Raw genomic sequence first — 25,753 nt, 5'->3', positions numbered from 1 at the left:
TTTATAAAAATCCTTTAATCTCTTTTTTCTTGGAAAATAGTGACAGAAATTTTACGCATTTTTTAACCTGCCCCTCCCCCAAGAAGATTTCACATTTTTGTATTTGACATTCCACCTACACTTCATAAGTGTGGGACAAGAGACACCAGAATAGTCTGAAAATGTTAAGGACTTGGGCACATGGAATATAATGTGAGAGGATGGAGGTGAAATAGCCACTGTGGTTTTTTAAAAATGAAGACGACGTAGGGTTTTAGTCACTGAGTGTTTTATATGATATGAAGTTCAGTAAGCTTTTAAGTAATGAAGGAGTCAGACTGCAAGAAGAATGCAAGAAATGACAGTGAGGTAGACGATTGGGTGTGATCTAGTTTAATGGTGGAGAAGGCATGAATTGCTGCAAGGTCCACTATGGCTTTCTAGGAATTTAAATGCCATGACTTTTAGCCGGAGTATTGAGGGACAATGAAAATTCAATCTTCATCCCCTCTGTTTTTATTATTGTTAATTAAAATTGGTCCTTGGATGTTTGAAACAGCAATTTCAACTGTTTGCAGTTCATTTATTAAAATTATTTATTTTCTTTACTAGGAAGTTACATGCAGAATGAAGCAAAAAGTTGATCATAATTCCCCAATGACCCTTAAGCAATTAGCTTTTGTAGTGATTTTAAGCATTTCTTCGTTTTAGTCATTTCAAATTTTGTCAGCAAGGTTTTAAGTTAAAACTTAAAATGTCTGGTTGTTAATTATATCTTGGTATCAATTAATAGCTGTATAACATGTTGAGGTAGTTTTTATTCTTTAATCATGTTGGCTAGATCCTGTAGTTTATTGAGAAATGATCAGGAATAGCTGTCATATATAACCGTAGTTTCATTCCTGGAGTTCCTCTGTGAAAGAAAAATAATCCTACATTCTTTTTCTAAGTGCCCTGTTGTTGTATTGGTAAAGTGGGTTGAAACAGGAAAATAAAGCAATTACAGTCATAATTATGCCATAGTTTATGGAATAAAGCTTGCTAGGTTCTTAAAAACTTGCTTATTTAATGATAATCATAGATTTTAATGTGTAAATGTGTAATAGATGTTATTTTTCATTTCCAACAGGATCCTTCTTGATGGTTGATTCTTCCCAGCACATGTCAGGAGAGAAATCCCGGCTCTTGCTTCCACTCATGAAAGAAAATGACACTCACTGCATCGATTTCAGTTACTGGCTGTACAGTAAGGATTACTCAAATCCAGGAACGCTGAACATTTTTGTCCGAGTGAACAAAGGAGCTCTTGCGAATCCCATTTGGAATGTGACCGGGTCACAGGGAAGGGAGTGGCATCGGGCTGAGTTGGCAGTGAGCACATTTTGGCCAAATGAGTATCAGGTAATGGTGAATAGATTTACTATTGCTTATATACCAAGGTACAGTGGAAAAACTTGTTCTTGCATCCTGTCCACATAGATGATTTCATTACAGCAGTACACTGAGGTAATACAAGGGAATACAGTAACAGATAAAGTGCAGTGCAGGTAGACAATAAGGTGCAAGGCCACCGCAAGGTAGATTTATTTATTTAATTTAGCAATACAGTACAGAGTAGGCCCTTTCAGCTCTTTGCAACCCCACAACTCTGTTTAAAGTGAACCTAATCGCAGGACCCACTGAGCACCCAGGGAAAACCCATGCATTCCATGGCGAGCATGTACAGAGAATCTTTACAGAATGGCGTCGGAATTGAACTCCGAACACTGGAATGCTCGGAGCTTTAATACCTTTGCACTGTCTGCTGCACTGTTGTGCCCAGTTGTGAGGTGAAGAGTCCGTATGTACTTGGGGGGCAGTGGGATGAAAGCTGTACTTGAGCTTGGTGGTATGACACAGTCCGTGGAAGGGAGGCTAGGTTCCATCAGGCGCTGTAGCTTCTTACGGTCGTGTGCAGAGGTGCTGCCATAGCACACTGTAATGAATCTCAATAGGATGTTTTCCATGGTGCATCTATAAAGATTGGCGATGGTCAAAGGGGAAATGCCTCCTGCAGAAGTAGGGCTGCTCTGTGAGCTTTCTGGGCCGTGAATATATGTGGCTGGCCCAGTGCAGGCTATTCATGATGTCCACTTTGAGGAACTTAGTTCTTGACTCTCTTGGCCTCAAGATTTGAGATTTGAGATTTTTTTGATTTGATATTTGAGATTTGGCCTGCTGCAAAGGTATCATTTGCAAAACTGTAAGTAAAGCAGAATATGGCCCCACAGTGTATAAAGAGCAGAGAATGGGCTGATGATGAAGCAAAAGTGAACGTTTAATTTTATTGTCTAAAACCCAATTAACTGTTATTCAAAATTCCTCTACTTGTAACTCATTACATGGCTTGTCAAACCTGATGGAGATTTACCAGAACTCAGTGTTCAGTTTAAAATTAACTTTGGGAATACAGCAATATGCAGATCAAGCATGGTTTGCAAACCTTATTCATGATAGGTGCCAATGCTCTAGAGATAATTCTGTCATCAAATTGGCAGTGTTTCACTTAACTACAATATTTTAAAGATTTGTGCCTAAATATAACAAGTGAAAATGTATGTTGCAAAAAAATCTACTGAAGATGGCCCAGTAATTACATACTTCAGGGCTTATATACTTAATTATATAACTCCTCCCTTGAATTGTGGTGCACTCTGCCATCTTTTTTTTACCTTTGACTTGGGATAAACTTTGGCCTATTGTTTGTTTCCAAGACCAGCATTAAGGGTTGTGGCTCTTTTCATCTAGTTGTTTAAAAAGACCCATCCATGTCTAGATTACATCTATAATAGACTATTCCAATTCCCTACTGTGGAGAAGATGTTTCCATTAGTATGAGAGTTTAGGATCCTAGGACAGCCTCAGAATAAAGGGGTATCACTTTAGAACTGAGATGAGGAAATCTTTCAATCCGGGGTTTGGTGAGCCTCTGGAATTTGTTGCGACAGAGTGCCGAGGCCATGTAATTGGATGTACTTAAGGCAGAGATTGCTAAGTTCCTGATAGCTAAGTAGATTAAGGATTGTGAGGAAACAACAGGAGAATGGGGTTGGACAAATTGATCAGCCATGGTTGAATGATGGAGCAGACTCAATGGACAAATGGCCTAATTCTGCTCTTATATTTTATGGTCTTCTGCCCTGCTTCCCTTTTACATATCAATGACATTTGATGTGTTTTACATCTCTGCAAGCCAATGTCCTAACCTAAAAATCATATTGGTGCTTGTAGTCCTTAAGTTGCATCTTGATTAACATTTTGATCTTTGCTTATAAATATTACTGCGGCTTCTTCCTCCTTTTCCACTCTCATTTGCTCCATCATTATGACCTGCCTCAAAATCTGAACTTTTCTAACTCCATGTTCTTAAGCATTCCTAATATTAATTGTTCCAACATTAGTGGTCAGGACTAGGCCTTCTGATCCCAAGCACTGGAATCCCTCTCTAAACTTCTCCACCTCTTTTAAATCAAACCTTGTGCTTTTGACCATTTCTCACAATATCTCGGAATGCTTTCCAACCTGTCGTAGTGACTCTTCCAGAACCACTCACTTCATACTTCCCACTGCCACCTGCCTGAGACTGAAACAGACAGTTACAAATTAAAGCAGTGCACACAAATAGCTGGAGGAACTCAGCAGGCCACGCAACATCTATGGAAAAGAGTAAACAGCTGACATTTTGGACGGAGACCATTAGACATAGGAGCCGAAGTCAGCCATTTGTCCCAAACATGTCTGCTCTGCCTCCTCAACCCAATTTCCCAGCCTTCTCGCCACAACCTTTGATGCAGTGTACAATCAAGAACCTATCAATCTGTGCCTTAAATACACCCAACAACTTGGCCTCTACAGCTGCCTGTGATAAAAAATTCAACAAATTCACCTTCCTCTGGCTAAAGGAATTTCTTCACGCCTCTGTTTTTAATGGACGCTGCTCTGTCCTGAGTCTATGCCCTCTTGTCTTAGACTCCCCCACGGTGGGGGAGTCCACATCTACTCTGTCTAGGTCTTTCAACATTCAAAAGATTTCAATGAGATCTCCCTCTCATCCCTCTAAATTCCAGCAAGTACGGACTCCGAGAGATCAAATGTTCCTCATATGATAACCATTTCCTCAGGTCTGGGGGAGAAAAGATGAGAAGTCAGAGGAAGAAGGTGGGTGGAGATGAGGAAGAAGCACAAGATGGTAGGCGATGGGCATAACTGGAAGAGGGTGAAGGGTGAGATTAAGGGTTGGGAAGTTGATTGGGTAAAGAGATAAATGGCTGGAGAAGGGGGAATCTGATACGAGAGGGTAGAAGATCATGGAGGAAAGGGAAGTGGGAGGAGCACGAAAGGGAGGTGATGGGCAGGTAAGGAGATAAGGTGAGGGAGGGGAATGGGAAAGGGGGGAGGGTGGGGTAATTACTGGAAGTTCAAGAAATTGATCTTCAGGCCATCAAGTTGGAGGCTACCCAGAAAGAATATAAAGTGTTGCTCCTCCAACCCAAGTGTGACCTCATAGTGGCAGTAGAGGAGGCCGTAGACTGGCATGTCAGAATGAGAAGTAGGTTTGAAATGTGTGGCCACCAGGTGGTCCTGCTGTTCCTGGCGGACGAAGCATCGGTGCTCTGTGAAGTGGTCTTCCGATCTATGTCTGGTCTCACCGATATACAGGAGGCTGCACCGGGAGCACAAGATACAGTGGATGCCCTCAGCAGCCTCACAGGTGAAGTGTTGCCTCACCTGGAGGGTCTTTTTGGGGCCTTGAATGGTGTGAGGAGTAGGGGTAGGGGCAGGTGTAGCGCTTGTTCTGCTGCAAGGACAAAGATCAGGAGGGCACTTACTAAATCAGTTTAACGAACTACATCCTCTTAACTCTGTGATTGTACCTTCTTTGCCCTGCTGCCTTAGATAATTGACACCACCAACCTTATACAACACCTTGGCTTCACTATTCACATACTAAGACTACTCTTGCAAGGGGACGACTAATGCCGCAGCACAGTCACAGTGATAGAGGATTTAAATTGTGACTCTCTGATTCAGTCTCGGGCAAGGAGAAGGATGAAGTGAGCACCGAGGGAGCAGTTTATTGCAACGATGGAGTGTATGCGCAGAGATATTACAGCAAGTAATCTAAATCTTGTTGATTTAGAAATGTAGAATAATAGGGTTAGTGTTTTATTTTCCTGCTGCTTGGACACCCAAATTTTTATCTCCTGTTCGATGGCCAGATTTTTATTTGTGAGACGGTGGGTTCTGCTGCTGGAAGGTGGATGATGATACTGGTGTTAATTGTATGGTGCTATATTCAGCATTACAAAGAGATTTTGGTCTAATTGCTAGTTTCAGCTGAAGGCAGTCCTTTGACTAAAATCTTCCATGGAGCAGGTTTTTCCAGTTACTACCTTTCTGTACTGTTGATTGAAATGAACATGTGCTTATTTTCAATGCAGCCTTGAAGTGAAAACAATGGGTATATTAATTGGAGGTTTGTGTTGCCTTCAGGTAAATTGGAGATGGTGGGTGGGGAGAAGAGGACTAATTGGATTCCTTTTGGTAACAAAACGAAATGGTTGCACTTTGACTTAACGTAGCAGTAAGATATACTCAGCGTTAGTAAATCTGTTTTCCGGCAATGCAAGGTAAGGTCTATTATACACCAAGTGTAATACTTGTTCTTAAGATTAGTAAAAATCCCATGCCTGTAAAAGGTTTTATCCCTTTTAAGTTTAGTGACTGGCTACAAAGGGAAAAATGCATCAAGGACATTGCCATGGTTTAGCTGGCTGCACCTTCAAGATGAATTGTCCCAGGATTAAATCTGGATGGCTTCTTGTACGCTGGATTGAGCATCAAGCTAGCAGCAGATATATGCTAAAGAAACAGCAAGGTTCCTGTTGGATGCACCACAAGGTGTGGAGAGGGACAACAACATTAAACACTATACTGCCAGAAACCATGGTTAACTGCATTGGTTTATGCACTGTTTAGAGATCTGGACGTTGCCTTCAGATCTAGGGAACTCAAGTTCAGCATGAGCTATGCTATCGCATGCCATCAGGAAAGCAAAGCAAGAGTACTCACAGAAAGTTCACAGCCACGTATGTGACACCAAGGGCAAGAAGTGCATGTGGCAAGGTAGACGAACGACAGCAGATTACAGGCCCACCCTGAAAGTCAGCAACCTGATAGGCCGAGTGCCTTCTATGCACAACAATGAATTATGTGATATCGAGAAAAGCCCCCTCTCAGTGAGGAACAGGCACTCTGTTTGGCTGTCAGCATTTAACACCATCGTTCCCACAATCGTGATTGAGAAGTTGCAGAGCCTGGGCCTCTGTACCTCCCTCTGCAGTTGGATCCTCGACTTCCTAACTGGAAGACCACAATCTGTATGGATTGGTGATAACATATCACCATATGTTGCTGACGATCAACACTGGTACATGTCAGGGGTGTGTACTTAGCCCACTGCTCTACTGTCTGTATACATATGATTGTATGGCTAGGCATAGCTCAAATACTATCTATAAATTTGCTGATGATACAACCATTGTTGGTAGAATCTCAGGCATACAGGAATGAGATATGCCAACTAGTGGAGTGGTGCCACCACAACAAGAGCTAATTGTGGATTTCAGGAAGGGTAAGACGAAGGAACACATACCCATCCTCATAAAGGGATCAGAAGTGGAGAGAGTGAGCAACATCAAGTTCCTGGGTGTCAGGATCTCTGAGAATCTAACTTGGTCCCAACATATCGATGTAGTTATAAAGAAGGCACGACGGCAGCTATACTTTATTAGGAGTTTGAAGAGATTTGACATGTCAACAAATACTCTCAAAAACTTCTATTGTTGTACCGTGGAGAGCAGAAGGTTGTAAATCTAGTCAGCTCCATCTTGGGTTCTAGCCTACAAGGAACCCGGGACATCTTTAGGGAAAGGCAGTGTCCGTTATTAAAGACCTCCAGCACCCAGGGCATGCCCTTCTCTCACTGTTACCATCAGGTAGGAAATACAGAAGATTGAAGGCACACACTCAGCGATTCAGGAACAGCTTCTTCCTCTCTGCCATCTGATTCCTAAATGGACAGTGAAGCTTTGGACACTGCCTCACTTTTTCTTTAAATATACAGTATTTCTGTTTTTGCTCATTTATTTTAATCTGTTCAATGAATGTAATTGGTTTAATTGTTTATTTATTATTTAAATTTTTTTATTATTATCCTTCTCTGCTAGATTATGTAACGCATTGAACTGCTGCTGCTAAGTTAACAAATTTCACATCACTTGCTGGTGATATTAAACCTGATTCTGATTCCCTGGAGGATCTTAGCCAGGGTAAACCCATGCAAAGCTGCAGGGCTGGACAACATATCTTGTTGGGTGCTGAGAGATTGTGCGGCCAGTTACCAAAGATCCTAATGGTCATCATTAATATCTCTTTACAACTCTCCACTGTTCCTGCAGGCTTGAAGGTAGCCACTATCATTCCAGTGCCCATGGTAGCTGGCCTAACAATTACTGCCCAGTGGCACTGATCTCAACAATCATGAATTGCTTTGAGTGGCTGGTAATGGATTTTATAAAATCCCGAATTCTAGCTACATTGAACCCTTTCCATTTCACCTGACACTCAAACCAGTGCACGAATGATGCCATTGGCTTGGCCCTCCTGTCCCACAATGCCTCATATGTCAGGTGGTTGTTCATCAACATAGAAGGCATTCAGCCTATCGAGTGAGGAGTTGCCACTGTTGCTGATACGCAAGATGGACTTGTAACTTGTTATGGTTTGTATACCTTACCACATTTGCCGAGTGTCCCTGGTGTCACAAGAATGCCTGTGGACCTTCTGCGAGTCACACGATCATCTTCAGAGGCTGGTGGGTATAATGTTTTAATTGGGACTCAACACACCTCTCCCTGGCTGGATCTGGGACTTCTTGACGGTTGACTCCAGTCAGTCTAAGTTGGGAGCAGCATCTCAAACTCCCAGGTCTGTGTGCTCAGACCGCTGCTGTTCATGGTACTGACCTGGGACTACATTGCCAGGTCCAGCTCAAACTACATCATCAAGTATGTTGAAGATACAACAGGGAGGAGGTAGGACAGCTTGTCAAATGATGTGAGAGCAACCACCTGAGTCTCGATGTGGACAAGACAAAAGATCCATTTTACATCAGTGACTCAGCTGTGGCGGGAGTGAACAGCCCTTGGTGTCTTCATAACGGACGATCTAACCTGCACCCACACAGCTCTTCATTAGTAGCGTCTGCACTTCCTGGGGAGATCGAGGCTTGCTGGGCTCTCCACTCCCATTCTAACAACCCACAGGAGCAGCATCGAGCGTGTCCTCACTGGCTGTATCGTTGTACGATATGGAAGCTGCAAGAGATCAGAGCACAAGATGCTACAGAGGATGTGAAAACCACCCGAGTGTGCCATTTACCAGAAGCATTATATTAAAAGGGCCTGAGAGGTTGTTGAGGATTCATACCACCCGTCCCACAATCTCTTTGACCTGCTGCCATCAGGAAGGAGTTACAGGAGCATCAGGACTAGGACTGCCAAACCGGGTAACAACTTCTTCCCTCAGGCTGTGAGGCTAATGAATACACTGCATTCGCTGAGGTCTTGTCATTACAACAGTGAGCTGTTTACTGTTAACTGTTTACCCGTGCTGTGAACTACTTACATTTTGAATTATATTTTATTAACTTATTTATGGTATAACTTGGATTTGCGTGCTGAGTGTGATGTGTTTTGTGGATGCACCATGGCTGAAAGGAATTTTGTTTGATTGTATATGTGTACAATCAGATGACAATAAACTTGAACTTGTATGTGTTGCTATGGATATATTACCTCCTGCAGCTTCTGCCCCCAGATGATGCCCATCTCGCTCTCTTCTGGTAAATGCCAAACCCGCTCACTGCCCTAGATTAATCTAGTTTTGGCTCTCAGCCCCTTGCCCACATACTTTTCTTCAACCAGTCAAAGATTTTGCAGTACCTCCTCTTCTTGTGCATATCTCCCATCTACCCTTCCTTGTCCTCTGATGTGGAGTATTGTTGCACAGTGAGGAACCAGCTTATTGCCTGCACATTCTCTTTTAGTTCTTTGTCCTTGTCCAGTTATATTAGTCATACTTTGTATAAGAAAATTAATTATTTGTAGTAATCTCCTGGTATAGTTGAGTGCTAAGAGTTGGTGCTTTGACTCCTTTTTATCGGATATTAAAGAATTTTAAGGATTATCTGGTGTTTCCTTGGCACAAATATTTCTTGCCATAATATAGCAAGCCTGAATTCCTTTCGGGTGTTGCTGTGCTGGCTGAGAGCATCTGGGGATTTGTACTTGTAACTGAAAGCAGCAGTCGGAATCAGATTTAATATCACCAGCGTATGTCATGAACTTTGTTAACTGCAATAAACAGCCTCTGTTTTTACCTCTGATGGTGAGGATTAGTATTGGAGCTGAAACTGGTTGGTTCTACATCCCAGCCTTGAGGAGTTCCTGCAGTAGGACAAGATCGAGGATTCCTTAATTTATTTAGTTTTCAGAGAGCGGCCATCACTGATAATCCCATCATTCCTTGCCCATCCCTAATTGCTCTCGAGAAGATGGTGGCTTACCACCTTCTTGAACAACAGCCAACTTTCTGATGAAGATACACGCTTCATCATACTCCTGTATATACTCAACATGGGTTCAATGGTGAAGGAATGGTGTTTTTGTGCCAGGTTGGAATCCAGACTCGATGTTCCTTTGCATCTGCTGATCATCCTCGTCCTTGGTGAAAGAGGTCTCGGGTTGGAATGTATTTTTGGAGATGAATGCTCTCCAGCAGCCATAGCCATTTTCCTCTGACCCCAATCCAGGGAGAGTCTTAATTGCCATGAACTCTGATGCTAATGTCACATACCGTCAGATGCCTGCCTTGAGGTTAAGGCAGCTGTTGCCTCCTCACCAGTGCAGGTTGGTTCTGCCCTTGGTTGGCCAAAGTTGTAATGCCTGGAATTGTGTGGATCTTTCAGATGTAAACTGAACTTCCTCTTGCTGAGATCAGAGTACCCCCAACTCCACTAAAAGTCCAACAATCTGTCAATAGAGTATAGAAATTATCCAGGATAAGAATACTGTGTGATTGATCATCATTCTCAATCAATCACATCTCTGCCTGTAGTTTTTGTTATCTGTGAGATGAATTACAGTAAGTCGACAAAGATTCATTGACAACTGTTCTCAAATCCAGGTATGGGCCAGGATAGCAAATGCATTGGAACTGCAAGCTTCCTTCAATTTGCATGGTACGGTGTGATGGAAATAAGACCATAAGACATAGGAGCAGGATTAGGCTTTTCAGCCCATCGAGTTTGCTCTGTCATTCAAACAAGGCCTATTGATTTGCTTTTCAACCTCATTCTCCTGCCTGCTCCCTGTAACCTTTGATGTCTTTTCTAACCAAGAATCTGTTGATCTCCACTTTAAATTTACCCATATGACCTGGCCTCCAAAGCCATCTGTGACAATGAATTTCACAGATTCACCACCCTCTGGCTGAAGAAAGTTCTGCTCATCACTGTTCGAAAGTGACATACTTGTATTCTGAGGCTGTGCCCCCGGTCCTGTGACTCTCCCCACTATTGAAACATACTCTTCGCATCCATCTGGACCTTTCAGTTCTTGATAGGATTTAATAAGGTTGCTCCGTCATTCTTCAAAACTCTAGTGCATACAGGCCCACTAAATTAGATCTTTGATGACCTGTGTCATAATTAATGCCCTCACCCAACATAGATTGTCATTGCAGCCAAGGTTATTTCCTTAAATATAATGATTGACTCTATAAGTCTACATAAGCAGTAACTTAGTAATGTCACCATTCTTGCATTATGGCTGTATCAAAGTTCCAGCACTCCCTACTGTACAGCTCTTTCTGAGTATCTTCATGCACAGACTGTATTGGGTATGAGAAGTTCAAAGTAAATTGATTATCAAAGTACATCTATGCCACCATATCCAACCCTGAGATTCATTTTCTTGTGGGTAATCACAGTAGAATCAGTGAAGGATCACACCAACCAGGGCAGACAACAACTGATGTATAAAAAAAAACCCAAACTCCACAAATACAAAAAAGGGGAAAAAGAAATAATAATAATAATAATAATAATAATAAATAAGTGATCAACGTTGAGAACATGAGAAGAAGAGTCCTTGAGAGTCGCTCTGTAAGATGTGGTAACAGTTCAGTGATGGGGTGAGTGAAGTTATCCCCTCTGGTTCAAGAGCCTGATGATTGAGGGTTAATACCTGCTCCAGAACCCGGTGGTGCGAATCTTGAGGCTCCTGTACCACCTTCCAGATGGCAGCAGCTAGAAGAGAGCTTTACCTTGGATGATCATGGTCCTTCGTGGCGGATGCTGCTTTCCTGCACCAGCACTCTGTGTAGATGTGCTCATCACGGGGAGGGCTTTACTCATGGACTGGGCCATATCCACTCTCTTGTAGTTCCAGGGCACTGGTGTTTCCATACTAGCCCATAATGCTACCAGTCAATATACTCTCCACCACACATAGATGAAAGTTTGTTGGAGTTTTAGATGACATACTGAATCTTGATTCAAGAAGAGGAGTGGGAAAAATAAGCTGACATTAGCAGAAAAGCTCTCAACCCTTTAACTGATATAATGACTACCTATAGAAATTGCATACATTGGTGTTTGTAGTCTGTGGGAAAGCTGCCGGTAATTTAACCTCAAGCAGTAAGTTAACAGACTTGACAGTCCCAATGAACATACATAACTTGGGTGAGATGCCTAAGGTGTAATTGGCTTGCCTAATTTGCAAGTGAATCCTAAACCAAATGTGTCTAGCCTGCTGAATTCTAAGTTTGCAGAAAAAATGTGTTCAAATTATATTTTTTGTTTACACATGCTCTTTGATTTCATGTCGGGATAAAACATGGTCTGTACATTTTTAGCAACTGGAAGCAGAAATGTTAGCTGTTTTTTTTCCCTTTTTTATTTCAAACCGCAGGGTGTTGAGATTAATGGCAGAGCCCAACTTGACTGAGATAAGCTTATTCAGCTTAAAACTTGGTCTTTAACTTGTTTAGCTTAATGTAGCAATCAATCAATGCTTTTGATTCCTTAGTAATCTAGGGATTTCTGTAGTGCCTAATCTTTACAGTGACATTATACAGCAGTGGCTCTGTTAAAAATAGTGACATTGTTGATGTGACCTTGAGGCATACAAATACCTAGAATATTGGAACAGGCATGTGGTGTCTTCAGGATAAATGACACTTATCCACATTTAAATAAAGCTCCAAAAATCTGACCACCAAAAATAAAATTGGATTGTGGTCATCTAAAATTATGCTAAGTTACTATAATTCATTCTCAGATTTCTTTATGCTTGCTGACCTATACATGTGGCCTCCGTTTTTCGAACATTCGCTTTACGACAGCTCACTGTTACGAAAGACCTACATTAGTACCTGTTCTTGCTAATCAAGGAGGATTTTCACTTTTATGAGAAAAAGGCGTCTGCTTTATATGTGTGTTTACCCCAAGAAAGACTACTATGACCGTGAAGCCTTGTGGGGGCAGTTGTGTGCGCACACGTGTACATGCTGATTTTCTTTTCTCTCCAAATCGATTTTGGGTTGCTGTCTTCCTGATTTTGATATGTGAAACTACACCAGACATACAATATTTCTACTTTATATAGACTGTATATCATATTGTTCCTGCTTTTACTATATGTTCGTATTATTTTAGGTTTTATGTGTTATTTGGTTTGATTTAGTAGGTTATTTTTTGGGTCTGGGAATGCTCAAAAAAATTTCCCATTATAAATTAATGGTAATTGCTTTTTTGCTTTACGACATTTCGGCTTACAAACGGATTCATAGTAACATTCTACCTTTGGATAGTGAGGGAAACGTAGTGGATTCCAATTCGGATTTTGAAGTACTCTTGGACCCTGAGATATCGGAGCAGAATTGGACCACTTGATGTTCCTCCGCCATTGCGTCATGATTGATCCATTTCTCTGTCAGCCCAAACCTCCTGCCTTCTCCCTGTATCCATTCATGCCCTGAATAATCAGGATCCTCAGATTCCACTCACTCATCGGGATCTGTTAATATCCACTCCTCAAATCCAGCACTCCAAACCTCTTCGCACCACTTAGACAGGCCAGCACATCCCCGACCTTTGGGACCGTATACTGGTCCGGGATGGTGCACCTGTTTAGAGTCCTATAGTCCACACACGCATACCTTCCCGTTCTTCCAGGTCACTACTATTGGGGACGCATAGGGGCTTCGGGACTCAGTGATGATCCCAGCTTTCTTCAACTTACACAAATGCTGCCACACGTCTTCCATGTCTGCAGGGGGCCGGTCACCGCGACCTCTGTCTAAACGGGGTGTCCTCGGTCACCCTGATGGTGTGACGAGTGCTCTTGGAACCACCCACATCAAACTCGCCAATGGAAAAGACATCTTCCAGCTTCAACGTCTTCTCTACTAGCCTCCATTTCCAACCTGGCTGCACCAGGGAGTCCCCGAAGTTGAATGACTCAGCGGTCAACTTTTCCCCCTTTTTCAATAGTGTCTCCCCGGCGTGCCTCACCAGGGCACTAGACACCAGGGGCATCCCAAGCTTACAGTAGTGTTCCTGATGATGAGGGCTTCTGCAGTTCTCACCAGTACCCCAGCAGGAGATCCCGACTCCCTCTCGTGGTCGTCCACTAAGAGGGCTTTGCGCACAGGCACTCCGGGAAATCTGGGGTTCCCCATCACACTCGCTACTTCCCTGGGCCGTAGCACCCTAGGCTTCGATTGGGTGCACCACATAATCCCTCATTTAAATTCGATATCCATCCCAGTGCGGCCACGCACTCCCTCAAAAGCAGCTCGAAACACTGGGTGCACAGACAAGGTCCCCAAAAATCTCTCACCTGTTGCCTTCTCCTTGCAGTCCCCCATGAGCCTCCTCACAAGTGGGGGTTTGGTCCCCTCCAGAATCGAAACGCTGCCTGTCTCAACAGGGTCCGGACAAACCAGCACTAATGTATTAAGAACCTCAGACACTCCCACATCAGCCTCCGAAAACTCCCGTTTCACTGACAAATAACCGTCATACGGGTAATCACCAGCATTGATACCCCAAATCTCCAGTGCATTGAATGGTGTCAAGGGTAAATGCTTCAGATACTGGTTGAAGAACGAATGGTACAGTAACATGACCTGCGAACCAGTGTCGAGTATGGCTTTAGCATAGATTCCCTCTATCCGTAACGACACACTGGAGTGTGGTCCCACTAAGCCTTCAGGAATAGAGTCTTTTGCTTTCATGAATTCCTTGGTCCATTGCTGGGAATGTGTTCCCCCAGAGACACCAGGCCATTCCCTCACTAGGTCTCCTCTTAAGTTTCCCGGACACCTCTCCCTGCTTGGATACCCGTGGGCTCGCCTTCCGAGGGGCTTCCTGCCGCTCACAGTCCCGCCAGAAGTGTCCCTCTTTCCCACAGTTACAGCGCATGCTGCCGGCCGCCCCTCTTCTCGCAGAACCCCGGCCACCCGCGCCCTCTACGTCGTCCGTCCTCTTGGTGGGGGGGGGGGGCCCTCTCTACCAGTCCTGTCATACAGAGGGTCCACACCCGCCGTGAACCCCAGTGGCCTCTCAGTTCTCAGCTCTACCCCCATCTCCTTTACCACTTCCCGGGTCGGGCTGGCCCCGGTCACTTCACCACAAGGCGCTACTACTGAGGACTGCACCCTGCTGACGGAGTCCTCTCGTGGGCCCGATGTGTTCGCCTCCTCCTGCACCTCTCTGATCAGTTGAACAAATGATGGAGGGGGGACTGCCAGAGACACCAAGTAATTATGTCCTGGGCTTGGGCACCCCTGCTTACCTGGTCCATCCTCAGCTGATCTACCTCAGCCGGCTGAATGATATTCCCCCCCCCACTGCCGCAAACAATTTAGCTGTCTGTCTAGCCGAAAAAGATACGCGGAAAGCTTCTCCCCTTTCTCCTGACGCGCGGTTTGAAACCCCTCCCCCCCCCCCAGACCAAAAAGCACTCTCCAACGCGCCTAGACACTGAGCAAGAGAAGCAGAGGGCTGGTCAACTTTCACGCCTCTTACTAACTCAGCCGCCAACCCCCTCAAACTTTCAGGCAATCTCTGTCGCCTATCGTCATCAGAGCATTGCCACTCACCTAGCAAATGAGAGACCTACTCCACCCATGTCTCATAATCCTCCTCCCCCTCCATGAGTGGGCGTTATGCCAGAGAAAATCCTTGGCTTCCGGTGGGGACCCGCTGCCTTATTCGCCAGGGAGGTAATGGCTGATGCCAACTCAGAACCCTCACCCTTCACTGGGGCACAGGGACTAATCAAACTTTCCAAATCCAGCCACTCTTTGTCCTCATCCCTGGGAAACGATAGAACCCTGCCTCTGAAATCTCTGCCCCCAGCAGCGGGCAATTTAGCTTGTGACCCACCCTGCTGTGCTCCCTTCTCCTCCTCCCGGTCTGTATGGACAGGCCACAGCCCCGCCCCACCTGGGTCACCAATAGACACTGGCAGTCCCACCGTCGTTATGTCAGCTCTAGTCTGAACTAAAACGCTGTCTGAGCGCAAGGTTTCATCAAACTTTTGTGCTACGATTTCAACCTTGTCGACAGCTTTAACCATACTCAAACATCGAATTAACAATTCATTCAGGGTATGAATATCCACCCCACTCAACATGCACGCATTAATTACTGGTAACCCCACAGAGGCACACCAGCGTTCGATCCTAGCAGCATCCATACCAGCACTAATTTAAACAGAACAATCATACAGCATCTAACGGAGTCAATCCAGGACGTAGCCCTCGGGCTCGCCCAGCTCGTGTTCGTCCAGGGAAATCAGCCTTCAGCCCTGCCAAACTGGGTAATCACATTTGTGTGGATTCTGTGTAATGTACCCACAGTGCAAAATATCAGACAGAACGCCATATGGATTTAAACGATAGACTTTATGAATCTTAATCTGAGTATAGGGTTAGTATGAAAACAAAGTAAAAAAAAAAGGGCTCAAAGTTAAAGTCCAAATCAGTTAGAGCTCACTCAGCAGGCATTTCTCTACCATTGATCTCCGCCGAATGCCATAACCCTCAGACCGTCTGATCCCAGTATACGCTGTCCAGTGGTCTACCTGCGCTCTCCACACGCGTCCGTCCTCTTCTCCTCTCCTCGATGAAAGCCCGCGAAAAACCCTGTTTCCCAGGCACAGAAGAAAGAATAACATTTCTCGCATTGGATAGCCACCCGTTATCTCTAGTTATAACCCAAATATTGCTGCTACAGAGAAACCATCACCTCAGCAGTTAACAGTACAGAGAAACCATTACATACAGATACTATTCTATATTTTACTCTTCTTGGTATCCCTCCATGGCCTTGCCTCTCACAATCTCAGGATATCTGCAGTCATTCAGTTTTGACCTCTTGATCGTCCATATCTATATCCACTTCAGTGATAACCACAATCCATTTAGCTGCTTAGACTCTAAAATCTGGAATTCTTTCACAGGACACTTGTTTCTTTACTTCTGTTTTCGTGTTAAAAATGACACCTGAAATCCATACTCCACTTTATTTGGTAACTCTCCTACGTTGCGGCCTGGGCTGTTTTGCAACAATAAATGTCTTGTGCACATACTTTTTATTAAAAGACAAAAATACCATGCAGAACTTCCAAAATTAGTGTAAATCAACTCATCCTAATAGTCTCAATGGTATTTCCATGAATTTTTCCACATAAGCCTTTCGAATGTTTTGTGATGACCAGCAGCTCAATCTGTTTTTCCACCTTCGGTAAAATTCCTCGCGTGGTGTATTTAAGAATGTTAGAATTTGGCATTTGAGAAAAATTTGCACTGTAATCAATCAGTGTTTATTTTATTTAATTTATTTTGTAAAACGGTGGGATAGGCTTTTCCAGCCCTTTATGCTGCGTTGCCCCGCAACATCAGACCACTCTGATTTAATCCTAACCTAATCACAGGACGATTTTCAGTGACCAGTTAACCTACCCGGTACGTCTGTGGACCGTGGGAAGAAACGGCGCATTCTACAGGGAGGACGTATGGAGACTCCTGATAGGGGGTGCCAGGATTGAACCTGGAACCCTTAGCTGATATAGCGTTGCACTAACCGCGACACTGCCGTGGTGCCCAGTCCTCTCTCGTGTTAATCCTCTCTCATTCGCCCATTGTTGGGTTAACCCTCGAAGCTGTATTATATTCATGTTCCCAGCCCCTTAACTCACCTTGGGTTTGTATGCATTACACTTGCTCTTCCTCGGTCTCAGTCAAGTGGAGTGTTGAAAAATGTTGGTATAATTATATCTTGCAGTAACTTAAAAGTTTACTGCAGCAGTGCTGAGATTTGATAAGTGCCAAATGTGGTAGATTGGTTTTGACAGTCAAGCTGAAGGAAAACTGTACTCTCAAACTGGCTCCCTACAGCTGCCAAAATAGTTTTTAAATATGGTTATACAAATTTAAATGAGAACTCTCCCTGTCTATAACTATCCACAAATGAAAAGTCACACAGATGGCGGAAATGTATGTAAATTATAATGTCTTTCTGGCAAGACCTTTAAAAAGTGATGTACTTTGCAGGAAAACTGAAATAAAAAGGTAATACACAGGCCTAGTGGTAGCCATGGAGAGAAAGCATGAGGGAGGTATTGGTTGTATTAAAACCCAAGACAATGCCTGTTTTATCCTCCACAAATCTCCGTCCTATTAATTCCTTTAATAATAAATTGCTACTTTCTAGTCACTAACTCTTAGAACAGGTACACCTGGTCAAAATGCAATTCTTCCACTTTTTTATTTTGATCCTTACCAATAATCAGGGTTCTAAATAATCCTACCAGGTAAGGCAACGCCTCATATGGAAATCCATTGATGTCATTTATTGTAACTGACACTGATGGGGTGGCCTCCTCTGCGTCGGTGAGACCCGACACAGATTGGGGAAGCGCTTTGTTGAGCACCTTCACTGTATGTGCTGGAACAGTCAGGACCTTCTGGTGGTCAGCCATTCCCAAGGCTGATACGTCTGTCCATGGCTGACCCAAAACAGATTGGAGAATGGGCACCTCATATCCTGACTTGAATAGTGTCCAACCTGAAAGCATCAATGTCAATTTCTCTTATTTTCTGGTAATCAATCCCGTATTCTACCTTTCCCTTCCCTAAGTTTTCCCTTGCCTCTCATGATCTGCTCATCTCCTTTACCTTCCTCTCCCTGGGTTCCATCCTCCTTCCCAGTGTACCTTAGTCTGTGGTCCTGGCCTATCAGATTTCTTTTTGTTCCTTTACCTCTCTCACTATCAGCCCCCAGCCTCTTGCATCATAGCCCCCCACCTCCTACCTTCCTGCCTTCCCCCGTCCCCTGATTTCATCTGTCACCTGCCAGCTTGTGCTACACATGTATTTAGGCTTCTGCCCTCTTACTTTCTTGTCCTGTTGAACAAGTTTCAGCCTGAAACATGAACTGTTTATTTCTCTCCACAAGTACTGCCTGACCTGCTGAGTTCCTCCGGCATTTTGTGTGCATTGATTATATATTTTCTCCTCCAGCTTTTCTTAACCCACAGATTCCCTTTTTTATTTAATCTCACTGTCTTGATTTCTCCTACTCCTCTTATTCCCAGGAAACAAAGATTTTTTGCTGTTCAAATTTCACTGTGTTATCAAACATATATATCACCATATCCAACCCTGAGATTTGTTGCTTTGTGGACATACTCAGTGAGTACAAGAACCACGATAGGATCAATGAAAGACCACACCTAACAGACTGGACAAGCAACCAACATGCAAAACACATCAAACTGTGCAAACAGAAAAGAAAAAAAAAGCAATACTGATAATAATATATAAATAAGTAATGAGTATTGAGAACATGATGGAGTCCTTGAAAGAAACCTTCATGAATACATGCTTGATGAATTCTCATTCATGGCAGAAAACTTCTTTGCTGCTGTTGCTTAAATAGTAGGGAAGTGATACTTGCTGAAGTTCAAGTAATGAGGAATTTATATCCTACCATTATAATAACACTGGATATATGGTGAGTAGTAATTTACTGGAATGACGTGTTGGTACCTTGTTTTGCATCTTTGCTCTAGAATACTGTTTTGTCAATGCTCTCAAAGGTGTGTGTCTGTTTGGTTTATTGGCAATTAAACTTGGATTTGAACTTTGAACTGGAAACTAGAGACACCGGTGGGCCTTTATGATTGCAGCTATAAGCTGAGTCTGGAACAAGTCATCAGAGATATTAATGCCCAGGAGACCTGATATCGTCTCTCAACTTCCCCTTCTATAGTCGATGATAAGCTCCTTGGTTTTATTGATGTTGAATGTGAGGTTGTTATCTCAAGTTTCTACATAGAATTCCTGTGGAATGGAGCAATTCCCAGTGAAGAATCTAATGATCCAAAATAACTATGCTTTTCAAATTAAATGGGTCGCATTAACCTTCCTACAGTTCCAGGTCACTGTTTATGAAACTGTTTGCTTAAGTTTCCAAAGTAATTATACCAAACCCAGACTCTTAATAGCTAAGCACTGTTTTGTCAATAATATGATGTTCTAATATTTGTTCCACCCCAGTGAAAAGAATGATCACTACGTAGACCTAGTTCAAAGGCTGAATTCATTTGCTGGTTTATGTCTGTTCCTGTTCTTCCCTGAATTATAATTTGTTAATCTTAAGCAAAATTCCTTGAGATGGTTATAGCTGGGGTGGTAGAGGGGATAAGTTCCTCCTGCCTATTAAATGCTCCCTATGGTGTGTGTCTGAAAAAGCCTCTGGCAACCAAGTCCAGCTCCTGGCATTCATGTGTGGCTCAGCTGACAGAACGGTTTCTGCTGACAGGAGAATGGGCAAGGGCGGGTTACTGGCTCCTTGAAACCATTTGCTTTGGGCAGTTGAGGCTAGTCAGGCGTGGGTGGCAGCCCATCCAGGAGAAGGAAAACTCTTATCCCAACCTGTATTACCTTGCGGCTATACCCAATTATGAAGAAGGCTTCGAGAGTAAACCCTGAGGTAAAATCCAGAGCTGGAGTCCCAAAGGTAGTCCTACATTGAGTTTAAAGCTGACTGACAACTCCTGCAATGCTACTGGTAGAAACTCTTATCGGTCTCTGCCATTCCTTTGGATTCCTTTCCAAAGGAAAGATTCCTTTCCTCTGCTGCATGGAAAGGGGGACTCCTCTACGTGGGCAACAAGTTGCTTTCCATATTGTGCTGCCCTGGCTTGCGTGTCACGTAGACAGCTACGATGCAACATCCACAGTCGAACACGACCAATGGAGGGCCTTAAGGAAGCAAGCTGACAATATTTCCAATGAAGGAAGAATGAACATAAACTAGATTAAGATGTCTCATACAAAATGTGCATTAGCAAATATTACCCATCACAACAGTGTCATATTGGCGATCACTGGTCAGGTCAACAAGAGAGAGAGCAGCTACTATTTTGTTCGAGTGAATTGTGCCAAAGAGGTTAATTATGTCTATCCAGTGACTGTTGGATGAGAAGAGAGAGAGATTAGTGAGTTGTTCAGTCTTGAAAGAAGGTGACAACTGAGAGCAGAAAATCAGATTGTATGGACAAAAGAAGAATGTATAGGACTTTTCCCAAAACTCATCTGTCAAGTGCATCATAGCAGATTCGTTAAATTTATCATGCTCTTTAATTTGTGGGCAAATAAAGCTGGTTTGTGTGCAGCACTTTCTTACATGCAAGAAATTAGCAAAATGAATATTTAATGTACTTTGGAAACATGCTGACAGTACAACAGAAATGCTCCGTTGTTTTCAAACTTGAATAGTATGAGGTTTAGATTTTCAAACAAGCAGGTACAATCGATTTTTAAGGCTATGCCCCCTTCTACATTCAGGGAGGTACAGGACCCTGAAGATGCACACTCAGTGTTTCGGGATCAACTCCTTTTTTGCTGTTAGGTTTCTGAATGAATCATGAACCCATGGATGCTACCTCACAATTTTGCTCTCTTTTTCCACTAATTTTTAAAAATATATTCTTATTTTAACTTGGCAATTTTCATGAAATACACTACTGCTGCTGCAAAACAACAAATTGTATGGCATATGTCAGTGATGATAAACTTGATTCTGACTTTGCTAATCTAAAAGAATGTAATGTCAAAGTTGTAGCTTTTCTGTAGTGAAAAGGCTATGGCAGCCCAGAAATAGATTTTAGTTCAGAAGTAAGAGAATCAACACTTGTGGTTGTTTTTTTTTTGCGAGCGTACACAGAAAATCCAAGAAAGATAATAAAATCAATTAAATTCTGTATCTAACAGGATGGACAGCCAATGGACAAAAGACGACAAACTGTGTAATACAAGAAAAATAATAAATACATAAGTGATAAATATCGAGAACATAAGATGAAGCGTCCTTAAAAGTAATTCCATTAGTTATTATTAGATTGTGAGGACACTCAGTCCTCGTTTATTGTCATTTAGTAATACATGCATTAAGAAATGATACAATATTCCTCCAGTATGATATCACAAAAACACAAGACAGACCAAGACTAACTTACAAAAACCACGTAATTATAACTTATAGTTACAACAGTGCAAAGCAATGCCGTAATTTGATAAGGGCAGACCATGGACATGGTAAAAGAGAGTCTCAAAGTCCCCGATAGCCCATCACCTCACGTAGACGGTAGAAGGAAGAAAAGCTCTTCCTACCTTGAACCTCCAGCGCCGCAAAGCTTCCTGATGCAGCCTCTGGAAGCATCTGACCACAGCGAACTCTTGAGTCCGTCCGAAAAACTTCGAGCCTCCGACACCGAGCGCCTTCTCTGCCGAGCACTTCGACCCCGGCCCCGGCCGCCAAGCAACAGGGAAAGCCGAGAATTCTGGGCCTTCCTCTCCGGAGATTTCTTGATCGCACAGTAGCAGCGGCAGCAAAACGGGCATGTCAGAAGATTCACCAGATGTTCCTCCTTGCTTCTCATGTCCGTCTCCATCAAATTAGGATTGTGCACGGCCCCTACTTACAGATAACAGATATTCATTCCTGGAGAGGCAGCACGCGCTGCCGTTTTCTCAGTGTAGACCAGTTATGGGAACAGTTCAGCGATGGGCCAGTGAAAATATCCTCACTAGTTTTAAGAGCCTGATGGTTGATGAGATAGTAACGGTTCCTGAACCTGGTGGTGTGGGTCCTGAGGCTCCTGTACTTTCTTCTTGATACCAGCAGTGAGAAAAGAACATGGTGTGGGGCCTTTGATAATGGATGCTGCTTTCCTGCAACAGCGCTCCATGTAGAAGTGCTCATTGGTGGGGAGGGCTTTACCTGTGATGACTGAACCATATCCACTACATGTTGAAGGATTTTCCATTGAAGAGCATTGGTGTTTCCTTACCAGGCCGTGGTACAACCAGTCAATATACTCTCCACCACCTCCACTGTAGAAGCTTGTCAAAGTTTTGGATGTCATGCTGAAATTTCACAATCTTCAAAGGAAGTAGAGTTGCGGCTGTGCTGTTCATGAAATTGCATTTACACTCTAGACTCAGGACAGTTCCTCTGAAGTGATAACACTGAGGAGTTTAAAGTTGATGACTGTCCAGTTCTGATTTCCTGATGAGGACTGGCTCATGGCCCTCCCGTTTCCTCCACCTGATGTCATTATTCAGCTCTTTTGTCTTGTTGGCCTTGAGTTGAGAGATTGTTGTTGTGGCACCACTCAGCCAGATTTTCACTCTTCTATATGCTGGTTCGTCACCACTTTTGATTTGGCAAACGACATGGTGTGAACAAGCTTAAATATGGCTTTGGAACTGTGCTTAGCTCACAGTCACAAATATGAAGTGAGTAGAGCAGGGGCCAAGAATTTAGCCTTGTGGTGCACCTGTTCTGACGGAGATGGTGGTGAAAGTGTTTTTCCCAATCCAAAGTGCCTCGGGTCTGCAAGTGAGGAAATCGAGAATCCCATTGCACAAGGAGGTATTGAGGCCAAGGTCTTGAAGCTTGTTGATTAGTTTTGAGAGGGTGAAGGTATTGAATGCGAAGCTGTAGTCGATAAAGAGCATCCCTGATGTATGCATCTTCAGTGTCCAGCTGTTCCAGGTTTGAGTGAGTTAATGAAATGGTATCTGCAGTGGACCTGTTGTGCTGTTAGGCCAATTGGAGTGGCTCGAAGTTGCTTCTCAGTCAGGAGTTGATATGTTTCATCGTCAACCTCTCAAAGTGCTACAGCATCGCTATTAGATGATAGCCATTGAGGCAAGTTACCACGTTCTTGGACACTGGTGTAATTGAAACCTGTTTGAAGTAGGTGGGTACCTCAGACTGCCAAAGCAAGAGGTTAACAATATCAATGAACACTCCAGTCAGTTGATGAGTAGAGAGGTCTTTAATACTCGGCCATGTACTCGGTCATGCTTCTGAAGGATTTTCTCATGTCAACCTCAGAGACTGAAATCACAGGATCATCAGGGGCTATGGGAGTTTGTGAAGGTTCCTCCATTGTTTTGATGGTCAAAGCGAGCATAGAAGCATTGTTTCTACGGTTAAAGTTTATAAGTTAATTGTGCACAAGTCTTCACTTGTCAGTCCGTTTACTTGTGATATAATTGCTCTTGCCAACTGGATATTGAAACACCTTCCTTTTTGATATTTAAACATTACTAGCTGGACAGATTAAGCAAGACGTTGTGTTTACATGAGCAGCTCGCCTTGTAATTGTTGGTGCAACCTGCAAAATTTTCTGTGACAAATTAATTTGTAACAATGTCGACTCATCCTGGAGAAATGTTTCAAGTGTTGAAATGTTGTAAATCGGGGTGAATAAGATACTGACATTGACCCTGCTTTTATTTGTTCACTCTGCTGTGCCGATATTACTAATTTAGATATTCATGTACCTTCAGAATTAGTACGGCTAAAACAGGAGAGCTAGAAAGATTAATCCATTGGTACAGGGATGTGCTCGGCATACTATCATTTTATCAGTCACTTTACAGAAGTGCGGAAAGATTGCCAGAAATAAATTGAAGACAGTCCCACGTTGCCCATTGAATTTATCGTGTACAAATCAAATTACTTTGTTTGAACAATATCAGCAACAAAGCTGTAAAATTGCTTGTGCCCATCACCAAAACTGTGTGCTTTCAGTCAGTTTAAGGATGCTTAAGCAGTTTTCATGTTTGCTTGTCTTCCCCACAAATTTGTATCGCTAATGCAATTGTGACACAACATGTTTCATTGTTATAGTCATTGACTTATACAGCACGGAAACAGGTCAGTTGGCCCTTCGTAACCATATCAACTGAGAGGCCTATTCACACTAATCCCTATTGCCTGTGATGGACCCATATCCCTCAAAGCCTCCAATCCATCTTCCTGATAACTAACAAGAATGGGTAAAGAATTAAAGGGAGCTGTTGAAACGGGTGGCTAAATGTTCAATCCAAGTTGGTACAAGAGAACATATAAAAGGAGCAAAAAGAACGTGAGAAGAATTCCATAGGTTTAGATCATATGAGTATTTACATTCTGGGCCAAAACTGAAGTAACTTAACTTACAGCCTGTTATGCTGCTGGCATTTAGTGCAGCAATGAAGATCTTCTACCTCTGTCTGTCTATACTGCTACACACAGATGTAGAAGGATTCCTGTTTCTGTAACAATTGCTTTTTTTGTCTAGTCGAGGTTGTTAGTCCTGTGCTGAACCCATAAACCTGGAGGACTGGGAGACCCCTCTTAATTTGACCTCTGTCCTTTGACCTGTTTGTCATGGGTGGCCCTACTGAGAGTGAAAGCACAAGCGACTGACTCTAGCCAACATAGCTCTCTGGGTCGTTGAGGCACCCAAGTCTCCAAACGCTACAACAAGATTGTGATTCTCTTGGAGGAACTGAAGCAACTCTAAATGTTACAAATGGGAAGTAACTAAGCTTGAGGGGGAAATTGCTCAGTGGGATTTGAAAACAAGGATGGAAATTTGGGGCATTAATTACCTTGTGAGTTTAGGTCACAGGCAACAAATGTTTGGATGACTTTAACCTTAGAAAGACTGAGAATGAAATCTACCCATTTGCTGTACTTTGTGGACTTTGCTCAGTCAGCACTGGATGTTGGATAGTTAACCTCACAATTTAGAGACAGTGGTCAAGGCAGTTGACTTTATGATGGGAGGGAAGCAAACTGTTTCATAAGCATGGAGAACTAAACTGGTAGTAATTACTCCAACAGAGGGCCTAAAGATTTACTTTAAAAACTTTCTCTTAATTTTGCCATCTCTGGGCATTACAAATGAGCTGGCATCACAATTTGCATATGGGAACAGATGCTCAGATGGACATTCAGATCCTGGCTTAATCATGATGGGTGCCAATCATTTAGTGGGCCCTCCCACAAATTTAATTGCTAATTTACTTTTCCTATGAGGATTGCCAGAAATTGAAATCTCTGATTTAAAATATTGAAGTATAAAATGCAATATATAATAATTAGTAACGCTTGGCAAGACTCCAGCCATTTTCAAATTGATGTTGAAGAATGAATTACTATTCATTATTTCATGGCTAGTTCAGTACTTTTTGTCAGTGATTTGAATTTTGCTTTATGTGCTGGCATTACTACTTATTCCCATTTGCCAAA

General features: G+C 43.0%; 1 protein-coding gene across 5 annotated transcripts in view; it reads left to right on the top strand.

Moving 5' to 3' along the window:
- Window positions 1–25,753, top strand: part of ptprk (protein tyrosine phosphatase receptor type K) — a 656,369-nt gene that overhangs the window by 204,511 nt on the left and 426,105 nt on the right. For all 5 annotated transcript variants that reach the window (XM_059981530.1, XM_059981528.1, XM_059981529.1 and 2 more), the window contains exon 3: window positions 1,109–1,380. In XM_059981530.1, the coding sequence (XP_059837513.1) occupies window positions 1,109–1,380 (272 nt within the window). The remainder of the gene's footprint in view (window positions 1–1,108; window positions 1,381–25,753) is intronic.

Source organism: Hypanus sabinus, chromosome 10, assembly GCF_030144855.1.
Source record: "Hypanus sabinus isolate sHypSab1 chromosome 10, sHypSab1.hap1, whole genome shotgun sequence".
NCBI lineage: Eukaryota > Metazoa > Chordata > Chondrichthyes > Myliobatiformes > Dasyatidae > Hypanus > Hypanus sabinus.
Note: the sequence above shows the minus strand (reverse complement) of the source record. Positions and strands in the feature narration are given on the sequence as shown.